The 15,376-nt window shown below is 39.2% G+C and overlaps 2 protein-coding genes across 3 annotated transcripts; both read left to right on the top strand.

Annotated features, from left to right (window-relative positions):
• The first annotated feature begins 2,549 nt into the window (after nucleotides 1-2,549).
• LOC143464615 (ras-related protein Rab-38-like) lies at nucleotides 2,550-7,122 on the top strand. Its single transcript, XM_076962497.1, has 5 exons — nucleotides 2,550-4,202; nucleotides 4,841-5,009; nucleotides 5,507-5,637; nucleotides 5,931-6,071; nucleotides 6,495-7,122. The coding sequence occupies exons 1-5, from the start codon at nucleotides 4,179-4,181 to the stop codon at nucleotides 6,654-6,656; spliced, it is 627 nt and encodes a 208-aa protein (XP_076818612.1). The 5' UTR covers nucleotides 2,550-4,178; the 3' UTR covers nucleotides 6,657-7,122.
• A 2,421-nt stretch (nucleotides 7,123-9,543) lies between these two features.
• LOC143465655 (growth hormone secretagogue receptor type 1-like) lies at nucleotides 9,544-14,513 on the top strand. 2 transcript variants are annotated; one of them, XM_076964058.1, is made up of 8 exons: nucleotides 9,544-10,927; nucleotides 11,022-11,203; nucleotides 12,075-12,239; nucleotides 12,569-12,718; nucleotides 13,363-13,508; nucleotides 13,592-13,703; nucleotides 14,070-14,198; nucleotides 14,319-14,513. In XM_076964058.1, the coding sequence occupies exons 1-8, from the start codon at nucleotides 10,805-10,807 to the stop codon at nucleotides 14,458-14,460; spliced, it is 1,149 nt and encodes a 382-aa protein (XP_076820173.1). In that variant the 5' UTR covers nucleotides 9,544-10,804; the 3' UTR covers nucleotides 14,461-14,513. The 2 variants fall into 2 exon arrangements, with proteins under 2 accessions (XP_076820173.1, XP_076820172.1); XM_076964057.1 differs by having other exon boundaries at nucleotides 9,550-10,927; nucleotides 14,055-14,198.
• The last annotated feature ends 863 nt before the right edge of the window (nucleotides 14,514-15,376 follow it).

The raw sequence follows: 15,376 nt of genomic DNA, 5'->3' as shown, positions 1-15,376 counted from the left end.
CATTTTAGTGGGGTTTTTCTTCTTCCATCCAGACACACAGGTCGGTTCCATCTTGATGGTGACACAACGCTTATGTCCTGCCAAACTATCTGCGTAACTTCTGTTTTATATTAAATGTGTTTAACTTGCGTGTTTTTGTGTTAAATTATGTTTGAATAATGTGTTTATAATTTGGGTTTGGTGGCCGTGCTGACGCTAATAACTTTTTTATTTTCTCTGATTGGTCCATAATGCACGTTTTTGCCCTCGAAGTCTTGTCAAATTTTTTCTGTCCAATTTGTGGAAAATGTTGATAACTACTAATATGTTTGCAACCACTTACGTCAGAAGAATGTTTTCGTTCCCGACATTGAAGACGAAAAATAAAATGAATGAATGTTAACGCGAAATTTCCAGCGTGTGCAAGTAAATGGTTTCTTTAAGCCTACGCTATATGTTCTATATGTTAAATATATAACGGTATATCGTCATCATATACAAACTAAACATAGTACAGGTTAATTTGATGTTAATGGCCGGCCTCTTAATGCAGTGTTTTTATTTTTCGACTTCAACTTTGCGAAGCAAAAGTCACGGTACGACGAAAGACTGAAAGTATGGCTGCCAGGCTGTGTGCTGGTGTAGAAAATCTGCTCTGCCATTAATTTTCAGTTTGCTAGAGGAGGTGATAGGCTTGCCGAGCGCCTGTCTGATGCGAGGTTAGAAGACTTAGCCTAAGCTAGCCAGCAGACCGGTCGTCCAGAACTCGGTCCAAATAAAAACAAGTTGAACTTGCCGCGCTTGAATAGTTTTGGTACCAAACATGAACTTTGAACTTTGATTAACGATATCTTGGAATTTTCCAGTTTTCTCTGAATGACAATTGCTATTCTAAAAGCAAATGCTGGTTTATTTTAAGCTATATATATGAAAATAACGCAATGAAAATCCTCATAAATCATAAATCGACCATAATTGACCTGCTACAACTGCTTTTTTAATTGTCATTAGATAAATTTCTCGTAGTTAACTGCGACTGAGCGAATCGCTCAACCGTGACCCCGTTTAAAGCACAGAGCTTAACTATCATTATTAGTTTTGAAACTTCTAACACTTTCCGATCTCGAAAAAACATAAGCAAAGAAAAAGGACGAGTAATAATCTAATCTCGTTCTGTTTACCCTGTTGCCGACTTACCGAATGACTAAGCACTGGAACAAAACAGCGCGTATCGCCACTGTTGAAGCAATCGCTTTGACGTCACGCGAAACATTGAGATCGCTAATTGGGCTGAGTATACCCCCAGGCTGAGTCTACTGTAACATTTTCATAGTCTACAACATATTTTACGTTTTTAACTTTGCGAGCACGCCCTCTATAACGTTTAGAAACATAAAATTAGCTTACATAAAACTTCGCGTGTAAGCTATTCGTTCTAATACTGTAGGGCAGGCTATAACCACAGTGAACTTTTTCCACTATTTGGGATATCAATGTGTTTTGTCCGATATTTCCAAAGCATTCAAATTGCCTAAAAAATTTACATTCGTCCATTTTGAGACCCGGTTACGGCTTGACTAACAATGCGTGCGTTTTTCAAGTTTTTTTGTTACAAAGCGAAAACATATTTTTTACTTTGAAAGACAACGTTTCGTTTCTATCTTGATAATGACGTCAAACGTGCATGTATTTAGCTTTTTATGCAAAATATGTAGGACTAAGCTTCGAGCCACTCATTTTTCTCTACAAGTAAGTTAATATGTGCAACTGCCATTTATTGAGTTGATCTTTCTGGGGAGAAAATGCATATATTAAATTTGACAAATTGTAAACTTTTTTTCTGTTAAGGATAAATAGGAATTTCGGTTAAATTCTTGTATTACGCCGCTTGCTCCTGTTCAGTGGGCCTTGTGCGCAGTTCTAAAATCGGGCAATGCGATTTAAACAAATCAAAAAATCAAATAAAATTGTGTGGAAATCGAAACTTGCACAAAGGCTAGCTCTGTAGTTGGGGTTCGAGCGATGCGGAATCATCACCAGGTTTAAGTCATGCAGAGACTTTTCTCAGTCCGAGGATAAAGATTATCATATCATGCCGTATCGCAAGTGAGTAACATATTTAGGCCTGCTGCATTTTTATTAGTTAAAACGCAAACTGTTTGCTTGACTTGCAAGGTCCATCAAACTGAACTTGTACTAAAACGTTGGGTTAAAAAATATTATTACTTCTTTCGGATTTTATTTCTTCGTGATATCTTCAAAATCTTCTTTTGTGGATAACTTTGGTAGTTCCAGTTGCGTTTTGTTGAATAGATGCTGAAGGAAAGAATTGTATAAAAGTCTCTTTGTGATTGCGATGAAAGCCAAGTTGGAAGTTGCGCTTGAATAATAATACTTCTGTCCAAATTTCTTTCAAAGCATGAATAGCTGACGTCTTTTCACTGTATTGCAAAACGTGACTTTTTATTGGAACCCACCATCAAAACGTCTGGGAGTTTCCCTGTGGCACCAGGCGAGTGCTGTTGCGTTGTTAGGCGAAACATGTTCGATAAATTGGACAAGTGTCGCTCTGCAGCTGTTTCATTGTTTAAAAATGTTTGGTGGTTGCATTGCGGAAGCGTTGTTGTTTGTAAATATATAAGAAAACTTTCAGCTAGTAGCACAGGAAGGCAGCTATTAACTGTGTTGCTTCGCTTTTACCAAAGGAATCTATTAAACGTTAGGTTAGAACAATCGCAACGCACGCTTACTGGCGTCCATGTTTCTGTTAACCACCCGATTATAATTGAATAACATTTGCATGACTATTCCTGGTAGAGATATAAGGAAGCGTACATCAGCTTATAGCCATAGTCTATAAACGTGCGACCTTTTCAAGGCTACTGCATCCATTCAGCACTAGAACATTACGTTTAGAGCCCTGGACTGTAGAGCTACATTCTCTTTCTGCGAGTCATTCAACGAAGGAAATGTTTTGTGATAAGAATCATATGACGTATGTGGCACGTGACACACACGTGCAGCGTTATTTTGACGAAACAATCAGCAGATCGGTGTTCTCTCGCGAAATCAGTTTGATGCAGACGAGGAATGGGAAAATCTAAACGAACCAAGTAAATTGTGTATTTTCCTTTCGTAGCTTGTTGCACAGAGGAATGTCAGAGTGATAGAATAAGTAAGGGTGCCGGTATACCAAGTTAGCACAAATCGCAGACATTAGAAAGTGATTGCAGCTGAAGCATGTATTAGTTTGACACCAAGGATTCCTAAATGATGTGTGATATTGGGACGCCAATGTTTGCAAAAAAGTCTACATATTAGTTTAACCTTAATCAAGTCTTTGCCATTTCACTGACTAACCGAACAGAATATGCAACTTGAAGACTGTTTATGTCTGAGCAGATGTCACACTTGTAACACGATTATGTCTTGTTGATGGTATTATGGTTCACCTCAATTGAAAAAGAGAATAAAATGTGTTCTGATGTACTGGTATCAATGAAACAAGGGCCAAATGTTCCCGGCTACACCAAACCAAAAAGACTTATACAGCAGAAGTAGGTTAATGTTGGCTCGAATCAGCAGACGAGCGTTCTCTGGTGAAATCACTTGCGTCATGAAGCGATTGCGTATCGAATGTCGACGCGGTAGACGAGGAATGTGAAAAACTAAACGAACCACGTAAATCGTGTATTTTAGTTTTGCAGCTTGTTGCACACAGGAATGTCAGAGTGATAGAACGAGTGAGACTGCCGATATACCAAGCTACATAACTATATTAGCTGTAGCTTGTCAGGTATGGTGAGATGCAGTTTAGGAGGTGTCATGCTTTTGCACGTGCAGCGGTGAAGAAGGTCGAACTTAGCGTCTTAGTATAACACATTCCTGAACAATTTGCCGCTTAATGTACGACAGTAGCTTCGCGAACAAACAACGAGTAGGAAAAAGCGGTTTGCAATTATGACGTATGCTAGTATGTCAATCGTGTTCGTTCTGTGCATTATCCACGGCGCCTATTGTATAGCATGCTATTTAAATGTCGTACTCAGTCACTAGGTAAGAGTTGTTGGAATTTTACTTTGCGTTCGTGTCTCAGGAATCACAAGTTCTGAACAACTACAGTCACAAGGCGATAAGATTTAGAAACTGAGAAAAATAAAAACATAGAAACTTAAAGTCAACGTCGTTCAACGTTGGAAATGGAAAACGACTACACGTTTAAGGTAACATTTGTGTGTGTGTGTGTGAGATTTGGTGCAACTATAAGTTGATAAGCGGAAATCCGCTCTTACGCCCAGCACTGAGTGTGTTGTTGTATCCATGTGTATCATCCATGATAGGGCAAGCAATGCTTTATGTTCAGGTGTAATGTTTATCATCGCAGAAAGCGTTTTACTCGCGGAATACTAAGTCGATTTTATCACCACAAAGCGTTGAACATTAAAAGCAATCGCTGGGAATTTGAAACGTTGTTGCTGCGTTTAAAGAACTATACGTCACTTGTTTACTGAAGTTTTTTATGACCTGTGCGATAATTTCGCTGACTCATATTTGCATGGACCATTGACCTCAACAGATCAAACGAGGTCAGACAACTTCGCTGTTTTCGCGTTGGCTGGAGGCGCATGGATTATATTATTCGGTTTCAACGTCTATTGCCTCGCGGCCATGTTCTTTTCTGTGCGGTTATTTCCCTGCTTATTGCTGTCCACGGTTCTAGTTATTTAATTTCATCTAATCCATGTTTATTGATGTCGATGGTTTAACAGGTCATCTTGGCATGTTTGGTCAAAAACTTAATTTCACTTAAAAAACTTGAACTTTAGTGAACTTGATTGTGAACGTTGTCTTCGTTCTCCAGGTGCTTGTTCTTGGTGACCCCGATGTCGGGAAGAGCAGTTTTGTCCGTCGCTACGTCGACGATCGCTTCTCGTCGTCCCGCGCTCAGACGAAGGATGTGGACTTCGCGCTGAAGCACCTCCATTGGGACTCGAATACGATCATCCGGATTCAATTGTGGGATCTCGCTGGTGAGTGGGAGGTTAAAAGATGACTTTTTATCGCAGTTGGGATTATTACGAGAGCACACACACAAGGTTACAAGTCCGTGATTATACTGCTACTGCGTTAATTATGTCATTTAGCGCTCGTATCATGCTGTTGTATCGGTCAGCTATTCAGTTTTCGCTCACTAGCGTGACGTTATATAAACAACACGACAGCTTATAGGTCCCTTAAACACTTTCACTCAATTCACGAAAAGTTTTGTATTTTGCAAAAGTGCAAGTTAGACAAACTAGACTCGGCTCAACAAGCGACGTCTTTTGAATCGACGAATCTTACCATTACAGTATAAGAAATAATGTTGGCATTTGGACAAATTAAATTCGTAATGACCAGACATTTGTGAAGTCGTTTGCGCAATTATTATTAACTTGCATGTGGTATGGCTTAAAATTTTAAAAATGCTAAAAAATCAAAAAAAACTTCTTTCTATGAAAATTTACTTGAGTTGTCAATTTCACAGGCCAGGAACGATTCTGCAATATCACCCACATCTATTACAGAGGGGCGGTTGGGGCCTTTTTCCTTTATGATGTCACAAGGCCATCGACGCTGGAAGCGGTGAAAAAATGGAAAAATGACCTTGACCGCAAGGTATATATAGATATATTGGTTTCAATCATATAATCCAGAACCTAAATAATGCTTAACATGCAATAAAACATACTGTGATGTCATGACGTCAGATTAACCCTTTTTATCAAAAATAACTGTTTTGGAATTATTAACGAATTTTAAGTTCTGTGTTACAGTCTTTTTTCGGTTATATTTACGCGTTCCTCCCAGACATATGTTGACGTCATAAAACCAGTTTTGGTTTTACAAGTGTGTCTAGATGTTACGTCATACTTATACTTTGTTACGAAGTAACTGATTTCAATTGGCAGTCTGATGGCACGTTCATTCCAACCGTTCTCCTGGGAAATAAATGCGACCAAGTTTGCGGGAAGAGGAAGATGGATGGAGGCAAGATGGATGACCTTTGCAGGGAGAAGGGCTTTGACGCCTGGTTCGATGTCTCAGCCAAGGTAAGTCCTTGTCTTTCTATTGACGTCAGTTTCGATGGATTTGGCTGCAGAGCTAAGTTTAATTGTTAATTCTGTTAAGTTTTAAGTGTTTTTTTTACAGTAGTCTGTGGTCTAGTCCTAGTGTAGATTACTGCAGCTGCAGCTAGTACTAGGCCGTAGCCACGTTGTGGCAAATGAGACGATTGCCTTCGTGAATTCTCCGGAATTCTGGTACATGAAATTTTAAAGCTAAACTCTATTTAACAACATACTTAACCGGGGACGTACTTGACGTATCTGTCTCCGTAAAAATTTTGCCCTGATTACGGCCTCGGTTTGCAATGAGCGCCCTCTAGCTGGAACCGGTATATTGTGCTAAATATGAGCTCTATCGACAACAAAACTGTGAAATTAACCAAAGACGTTTTTGAAACCTTTCTGTAGAACAACGTAAACATAGACAAGGCGACCAGGCACTTAATTGGCCTAATCATGGCCAACGATGCCCTGTATTCCCCGAACAACTTCCATGACTCGATTCAGCTTAGCATGGAGGTGAGCAGCATGAACAGACCAGAAGAAACTAAGAAAGGTTGCTGCTGGTAGACCACATGAGCGGGACAAACTTGGATGAGAGATAAGTCATCCGGTTTCGTGGAGCTGCCAGCTGCAATGGAAGTTCCAGCCAATGGGCGTGTGGAGAGTATGTCACGTGACGACTATGAAGTGAAGATAGTATCTCGTTCGTCCACTGGACACTCGAAGTGGACGCTGTTCAATAGACTCTGAATCCAATGAATAGGCTGCGTACTCTGCTATCATACGATAACGCCGTCGGATATCTACAGTCGCTATCAGTGTCTTTTTAAGCGTTTTACGTCTAATGTCGGTTGTGTACAATTCCGTTTGTTTTTTTGTGAAATATTTATTTCTTTGAGAATTCCTGGCGTCCGCTAGGTATCACATAACAGCTTTCTCCTGCATTTTTAATCAATTTCTGTTCTGGTTTTGTTCAAAATTCTTACTTTGATGAATTTGCTGTGCTTTAAATATAAAATTGTGAGTCATTTTATTTTCTCATTCTTGTTTCCAAATCAAAATTTATTACAGTGAGACCTCGTTAATCCGAACCCGAACAACCGGAATCCCCGTTATCCGACACAAAACTGCTGGGAACGGATTTCTTCCTATGCATTTTACCCCTTTATATAGGAAACCCCGCTGTCCGACTCCGACACAAAAGTTTTGGAACAAATGTGCAAATAAATAGGAATAAAATCCGATAAACCGGATTCTTAAGAGGGAAGCGAAAATGATTCACGATTTTCCTAGATACAGTAGTTAGTTGACGAAAACAATAACCCATTATCTATGCATAATAATGTTGCAGTTTCACTCTTTAAAATCCTACGCATACTTTGAATTGGAATAACGTGGGTACTGCTTTTTGAACACGGTGCTGCATTTGCAAGATAATTGATTTTTCGCTTTCCGATAATCCAGATTCCCCGCTAAACCGACATTTTGTGACGAAACAAAGTGGTCCGGATTAACGAGGTTTGACTGTATTTAGAAATTCAAAATACAAAATTGAAAGTCACTCACGTTGTTTCTCGAATACGCTTGTCATATAGTGTGACGTCAATCCGCGATTATAAATAAGAGAGAATATGATGTGATGTTTGACGCGAGTTTATTAGCCGATGAAAGTATAAATGATGTGCCCTCCATCAAAATACCTGGTCATGTTAAGTTCGCTGCAATATTAGATTATATTAGATTGCTTCGCTCTTAATGATGAATGTATTCGAAGCAAGATGAGCTGGAATGGCAGTTGCACAATTTTTCGAGACAGGGTCGTGAATTCAAAATAGATTTTCGAGTTAAATCAAGTTCCTTCAACAACCGGTTCCAAGATGAGCGCGTTCTTAGCAAACCTACGTATAGCTTCTATCTCAAGCGAGACAATCTTTGAGGAATACGTGAATTTCTGGCGGAGGATTATGTGTGAGACGACTTGTCCGCTTTCAATTTCTTGATTGAGTCAACCATCCGTGAAAGTCTTGATCGATGTGTGAAAGTGACGTCACAATGGCAGGAAACGGTGAAACTACCGCGGACGGAGCGATGCTTGTCTGTTGTTGATTGTGCTCCCGGTAAAAACACAAATATTTGCAGAAAAACGTTTTTATCTGACCTTTTCAAAACATCATTTACAGACTAAAGTAACAAAGTCTGTCACCTGTAAGCCGGGTGGTAAACAGCTTTAAAGGAATAATATCGTTTCACTTCGCACTCTTATTAAACTATTTTAAAAGCTTAGCGTCACAGAGACTGATAACAGTAAAATAATATTAACTAAACAAAATATTTACTAAGAATGAAGCATTGTTAATATACTGTTCGTTTTACAGATTTTTACGCATATAGCCACATGTGTGTATATATGTCTTATTGGATAAATATATGTTATTTACGTGTAATGAAAGATAAAATATGAACCGAAAACTGTACCACATTAAAATCAATCTAAGCAATAACTCGAAACTGTCTTTCGTGTTGAAAACTGAACTTGGTGACTGAATTAAAATTTCACTCAATATAAAAATTGTTCGGTATAAAAGACTCAACTTAAAGCGACTCTTTTTTAAGCCAATTCGATTCAAATATTTTAACTCTTTATTTATTCATTATGAATATTTTCAATCAAAAAAATGACTCTTTGAAAAAGTAATTTGTTTGACTCTTTAATTTTTAGAGTGACGTAACTGACATGCCTGATGGGTCTGTCCTGAAACTAAAACATTCTGCTGATTACACTTAAGACGAAAATAAGGCAACTTTTAAGACGACAACGTCAGATTTAAGGTTGGAGAGTTAAACCCAATCATGTACCAATGAGGATGTGAGCGCGCACAGACAGTTGGAAGCGTTTCATGAGCTAAGGTGTCTACAGTTGGTGCTTGCATTAAAGAAATTAGCTTTTAACCATGTAACTAGCAGCCTTGTCTGATATTCAGATATTCATAAAATTAGCAAAGTATTTACCGCGCGTGATCCCAATGGGCTTTGTGACGTAGAATCGATGAAATTAACACGTGATCATGATTCACGACCCGACTTGATTAATTGAAATGAACAAGATGGCACCGTTAGAGGTTAATTGAGCCCATCTAGTATGACACTAGCCACTTTGTTTCATTAAAGCGCTACCAGTCTCTTTTGAGTAATCTAATTACTCTAATAGGCCGCTTCAATTTGCTGGAAGATTGTTTTACAACGCCAGCTCCGACAAGACTGCAGTCGCTTGGGACACTCTTGTCACGTGACCTAGAATCGTTGCGCTGAAAAATGTTTTGATTGATACGTCACTTTCAGATTAAGTGCGTGGGATTTTTATAGAACAGAGTCAGAGTCTATTAATTATCAGGAAAGTAAGCGGCGAATTTTCGACTTTTTCAGAAATTTTGCCGAGTTTATGTCCACGATCATTTCTCGGTGTTTGTTTTGAGAATCGATCGAATCGACGAAATGAAATTAAAGAAATCGATACCTTTGTTATGTAACAATATGGAAGAGGCTCTGCAAAAGCGAAAGCGAAAGTATTTTGTGCGTTAACACGAATATTTTGAACTTCCAGATAAAAAAAGATCTTGTGACGGTGACGGAGAAAGATGTTGTCATGACAACGAGCAGGGCAGAAAACGCGATGACGTCATTTACGCTACCGTTTCCGGTGGTTTTCGTTCGATATTTCGTCATCGAAACATGATTAAAATCGGGAAACGGAAAGTTTTCAGGCTCCCTCCAAGGTTACGTATGAATTATTCAGACTGTTAGATTTATTTTACTTTTCTTTCCAAATGCAACTGCTTCAGCAGACAACAACAGTGCATTAGTGTGGTCCATGTCACACAAGTTGGTCAGAAGCGGTTGAGGTCATAGAGTGTATCATTGTGGCATCACAGACGTGTTTCACATTCCAACTTTGAATTAGTCATCAGATGATTGAAAATTACGAGAGAATGGATTCTGGGGAAACCTAAACTCTGAAAAAAATCGATAGTTTTGTGAGAATTGTTTTTATTCGCGACGCATCTGCAAAGTCGAGGTCGTTCACGTGAATTTATTTGGATCAAAGTCACTCGCGGTACTTCAAATAACTTCTCACAATGCCCTTTATGAGCTACAATTGCCCATTGCTTTTTTGTGACTTCAACTGTTTGATGTTCACCGACAAGCAGCAATTGTTTGCGCAGGAAGTTATTCAACTAATTCCAACCTTGCTCGCTTCCGTGGGAAGAAGTTGATCATAACAATGTGCATTGTGACGTAATATGTAACACCGCGAAGCGTCAATGACCTAGAACTTTGTTTCGGGTCAGTAAATGCGGAGGTAAGACGCGACCCCAAGTAAACAGGTGATGAAGTAAAAGCAAAGAGAAAAACGAAGGTCGAAAGTTGTCTGAAGTAGAAAGCACATCGACTTAGCAGTCCTCATAACGCAAGTGCAGAGTCGATTTCACAGCAACAGATGCGAAGTCAAGTGGGAAAATTTCAGATAGATTTCAGATTTAGGTTTTTTGCGATTGGGCATCGTTCGTAAAACGGCTATTTTAATTTTAAGATTACTGTATTGCTTAAGAGTAAATGCACTATCACACAGATATGTCCATTTGAAAAGGTTTATCCTAGTTTTCAAAGTGACCGCCCCGGAACGTTCTGGCAACGCACCAGCAAAATTGTCGACCACAATGGAAGTTTTCAATTCTACGAGTTCCTTCTATGACATCACTAATGAAATTGATACCAACTACGTCACAAGTGATTTCAGACCAGAAAACAAGGGGACTTCCCCAGCTACGTACACCGAACAGGTTTTGTCATTTTCATTTTTGACCCTGTTGTAACGCTGATTAAGAGGAATTACAGCAGTCATGCAGATCATAAAATCATATTTCACATTTACAGATTGCCATAGCAACCGTGATCGCGATCTTTGGAATATGGAGCACATTCGGGAATCTCGTCACCATCTTGGCGATCGCTCTTCATCGCGGAATGAGAACCAAATGCAATTTGTTCATTCTAAGTCTGGCGCTGTCTGATCTCATCTCGGGCGTGGTTGCCTCACCGCTCTGGCTCTATAGAAGGTATGACTTGGAAATTATTTGTTAACGTCATAGACACTCTTGAGCATGGCAGAGCGACTTAGTCGAATTATTCGGGAAAGCCTATACAGCGCACTATATTAAAAAATTAAACTATGCTTAAACTGCTGGAAATTATTACTGGAAATTATTTGTTTAAATAAACATCTAATAAAGCTTAGAAAAAGCTTTGACGTGGAAACTAATATTTTTCACATTTACAAACTTTTTAATCACGGAATGTGGTTGATAGAAACAGAATCAAAACTAGCAAAAGTATAAAGAAGTTTTACGACGAAAAATACAAATTTTTTTCAGCAAACGTTTTCAACAGAAATCAAAACGTTACAAGCATTTTCAGTGGCGGTTACGGTCTTATAAATGTTTAAAATCTTAACAATGCTCAAACGAAATTCAAATATCATAATTTGAGCATTGTTACGTAACAAAGAGATTTAAAGTAATTGTTAAATGGCAGAAGCTCATTAGCCAAGCGCAATTGTTAGAATATGGGCGTTTCTCCCTGAGAAAACAAACATGGCTACAGTAGAACGACTGAAGCAACTAACAACTTTTTAATTAAGCATTTATTACCGTTCTATATATATAGCTCTGATTGGTGGAACTCAACAGAGATATTAAATGTCAATGGTTTGCTGGAATGACGTCATTCATGAGATTTATTTTCAGTGTTTTTGCTGCTGTGGTTGTTGTGGCACTTTTAGCCTTGTGTTGTGCAAATTGTACCGGTTTGAAGTTAAAACAAGGATAAAACAGCTCCATTCATTCCTGTACTTCTCTATGTAGGTTGCATGATGCGCTCAAAACTATGCTTAAACTGCTGTGCATTTGACATCGAGGTTTCAATTTACAGGACTTGGGGTTTTTACGATTGGGAATGGGGCGAGTTTCTTTGCAAACTTTTCTGGTTCACAGACGAATCTACGTCATACTGCACGGCGCTTCACATCGCGTCGTTCGCGGTTTGGAGGTTAATCGGGGTCAAGTGGCCACTTCGGTTCGAAGCTATGAAGAGAAAGTAAAAAGTTTGAAAACATTTTTCATTGATTAAAGATTTGTGACGGTCCAGCGCATTTCAAGCCCGGATAAATATCTTCTTTAAAACCATGAGAACCTACTTCCCTTATTCTTCCGGACTTTCAAAGCTAGAGTGTTATGAAATCACTGATGCTATTAAAGCGTATTAGAATCTGTTCAATTGAAAATAATTATCTAAAAGGTCATTTTCATCATTCAAAGATAGAGGTGCCCCCCACAGCGTCGTCGTAGTCTTAAATGTCACTTCCTTGAGACCCCAGTGACAGTTTGAATCGATCCAATTCAAAGCTAATCTTTGTAATTTTGCAGAAAAGTTGCGATCTGGCTCCTTATTCTCTGGCTCGTCTCAATAATCTTCGGAGGATTTATCTTCAGTTATTTCTACGAAGTCGCCGTGAAAGGAGAGGAGGCAGTGTCCGGATGTTGGCCGATGTGCTCCATACGACTCTCGCATCACGGGTAAGGCGTGAAAATTTGCGCTTCTATTTCAGAACAAAACAGACTACGCCTGCTCATGTGTCGCAACATTTCATGTTATTGGCCTGAATAATATTTGCCCTGTACTGTTTGTCAAGTTTTTTCCAAAATTGAGCGAATTTTACGCATTTTCAAAACTAATCTGGCGTCATAATGACAATTGTCTTCCGATAATTGCGTCACCAAAACTCGTCCAAGCGATTCGGGCAAAGTTACGGAAATGGTTCGATTGGAAAACAATGGAGTGTTTATGCGGTAATAAAGGAAATGTGGGTCGAGTGTATATTTAGATTATGAGCAAATAAACTATAGAAAAGGTCGCTCGATATGAGGTCGCTCAAGACTACGCAAGTAAATAAGTTGGAAAAAATGTAAATGCGAAATAAATTAACTTGACTTGACATATTAATCTACGTCAACTCCCCAAGCCACTTACATTGTATCTTAAAAACGAAACTAACCATATTTAATTAGCGGTTGATGTTACAACTTGTTTTAAGTGTGTGCACGTCTCCGGTCTCGCCACTCAGCCGACATCGATTAATTATGAATTGTCTATTTATTAAACAGGATCGAAATTCTATAAAAAAGCATGTTTATTGTGAGATTTTTATGTTAATTTCCAGAGTGACGCAACACAGGATATATTACACCTTCACCACAACCTCCTTCCTCCTATTCCCTATGCTGGTCCTCTTTGCGTCTTCTCTTCTCCTTGTGAAGGAGCTCTACTTCCTGAAGGTAGTGAAAAGTGCCAACCGACGAAAAAAAGGTAACTCAAATGCTTTTCAAACGAAACTCAAAAACAAAAATTTCCGTCATTCCGTGAAAAAATACCTCTTTTTGGAATTTTAGAGAAGAAAGCAGCTGTCCAACTCGCTTTGATTTCGACTTCGTTTCTGATTGGCTACATTCCAATGTCGTCATACGTGATGTGGACGACAAGGGTGACGCACAAATATCAGCTGTAAGTACTATAACGTCACAAGTATTACAATAAAGTAACTTTCACAGTATTCACAGTAGAATTCACAGTACACCTGAAGAAGCAAGCTTATGCTTGCGAAAGCTCGTGTCGAAAAATACAAAGTTAACCTTAAGAGTGCCAAACTATATCCTGTTTCTTATTTTGCTTTAAAATTTGGTTAACTTTAAATTGGTTAAATTTGGTTAACACGGTTCAAACAACATCAATAAAGTAACTGTTTGTCCAAGACTGCACCAAACCCATATACAGTCTGTCCAGTAATTTGTAACCACTACATATATGTTTGTTTATATTTAATGGCGTGCTCCATAACCTCATGTTATTATGAAGGCCGACCTTCTGCAGATTCGATTACTGGTTCCACGTCGCCGCTTATTTCGCGCTGAGGTTCTCGGAATGTCTCAACCCGGTCATGTACAACCTCGCTTCGACCAAGATGAGGGAAGCATCAAAGGATGTCCTGTGGACGTTGAGGTTGGTGGTGTCGTAAGCTTAACACTCTGATCTATTGACGTCATAACACAACCCTGCGACTGGTGGTTGTTCAATAACTGAAACGTTTTGTGATTTTAATCAAAAGAACTTTAATTCTAGAACCTGCAGAAAATCAAGCAAAGAAATTCGATCTTCCCGCCAAGAAATTTCAAAAAATCCCGGATCGCCAATCAAGCTGCGACCCAGTCAGAAAGATCAGCTATTCGTACCAGTCAATGACGTCACAAGATCGATATTCTGACGTCATTTACAGCAACAGTGGCTGACTGGAAACAAAATTGTATGCACTATGACCAGAACGCCTGACGTCACAAAGAAAAACCCGGGCACTTGGAAAGGTGTTGAAATGTTGATAAGAAGCGTTCTTGATCGCCGACGCCCTCTTAAAACTTTTCTCGTTGATTTGAATAACATCTTAATCTTTTGAAAATAAAATATTTATATTAAAAATACTCGTCTTTAAAAACCGTCGCATCGACTGACTTTCTGCGACAGTTCTCTTGCTTTGGCTTGTCCTAAAACTCTTTACCGCCACCTTGTGCCACACATCTCACAAAACTTGCGAGCGTTGTTGATCAGAATAATGCAAACCACTTGCGTATGTGAAAGCCATCAGTCATTGGGCGTGTCAAACCGACCGACAATTGTCACGACCTACGTCTGTGATGAATGAAGTCACGTTGGATATAGAAGAATGTTGCTTGTGAACAATCGAGATCTCAGCAAAAGAATGCAGGTGTGCAGGTGTGCAGGTGTGCATGTGTGCAGGTGTGCATGTGTGCAGGTGTGCAGGTGTGCAGGTGTGCAGGTGTGCAGGTGTGCAGAACGTGGATCGTCAGGAGCCACACAGCACAGCGTGGCACTCAGGTGCCATGGCGATGAAATGTTAAAAATATCGTCTCGCAATGTGCGCGAAAACCCGTACTTGTGCGTTGGTAGAGATTGCTACCTTGGAGCTTAACCGAGAAAATGACGTTCTCTGTGCAGGCTAAAGTTTTATAGGCTGGCATAAGCCAAGCTTACAATTAAAAAGACTGTGTTCCTTTTTGTAGAAGACGGGACTGACTCGTTTTAAAATTACTGCAAAGCTTTAAAATTAGATTTTAGACGATAAAACGGAGACTGCCTATAAATGTATGATGGCATTTAGCAATGTA

The sequence above is a fragment of the Clavelina lepadiformis genome, chromosome 7 (assembly GCF_947623445.1).
Source record: "Clavelina lepadiformis chromosome 7, kaClaLepa1.1, whole genome shotgun sequence".
Classification (NCBI taxonomy): domain Eukaryota; kingdom Metazoa; phylum Chordata; class Ascidiacea; order Aplousobranchia; family Clavelinidae; genus Clavelina; species Clavelina lepadiformis.
This window is presented reverse-complemented; position numbering and strand designations above follow the sequence as displayed.

Bases quoted from the DNA above. Each gene is read 5' to 3' on its own strand.
- LOC143464615 (XM_076962497.1), top strand. From the start codon at position 4,179: ATGGAAAACGACTACACGTTTAAG. The intron at 5,638-5,930 runs GTATATATAGAT...TTCAATTGGCAG, and splicing joins AAAATGACCTTGACCGCAAG to TCTGATGGCACGTTCATTCC. The intron at 6,072-6,494 runs GTAAGTCCTTGT...ACCTTTCTGTAG, and splicing joins GGTTCGATGTCTCAGCCAAG to AACAACGTAAACATAGACAA.
- LOC143465655 (XM_076964057.1), top strand. From the start codon at position 10,805: ATGGAAGTTTTCAATTCTACGAGTTCCTTCTATGACATCACTAATGAA. The intron at 12,719-13,362 runs GTAAGGCGTGAA...GTTAATTTCCAG, and splicing joins ATACGACTCTCGCATCACGG to AGTGACGCAACACAGGATAT. The intron at 13,704-14,054 runs GTAAGTACTATA...GTTATTATGAAG, and splicing joins GTGACGCACAAATATCAGCT to GCCGACCTTCTGCAGATTCG.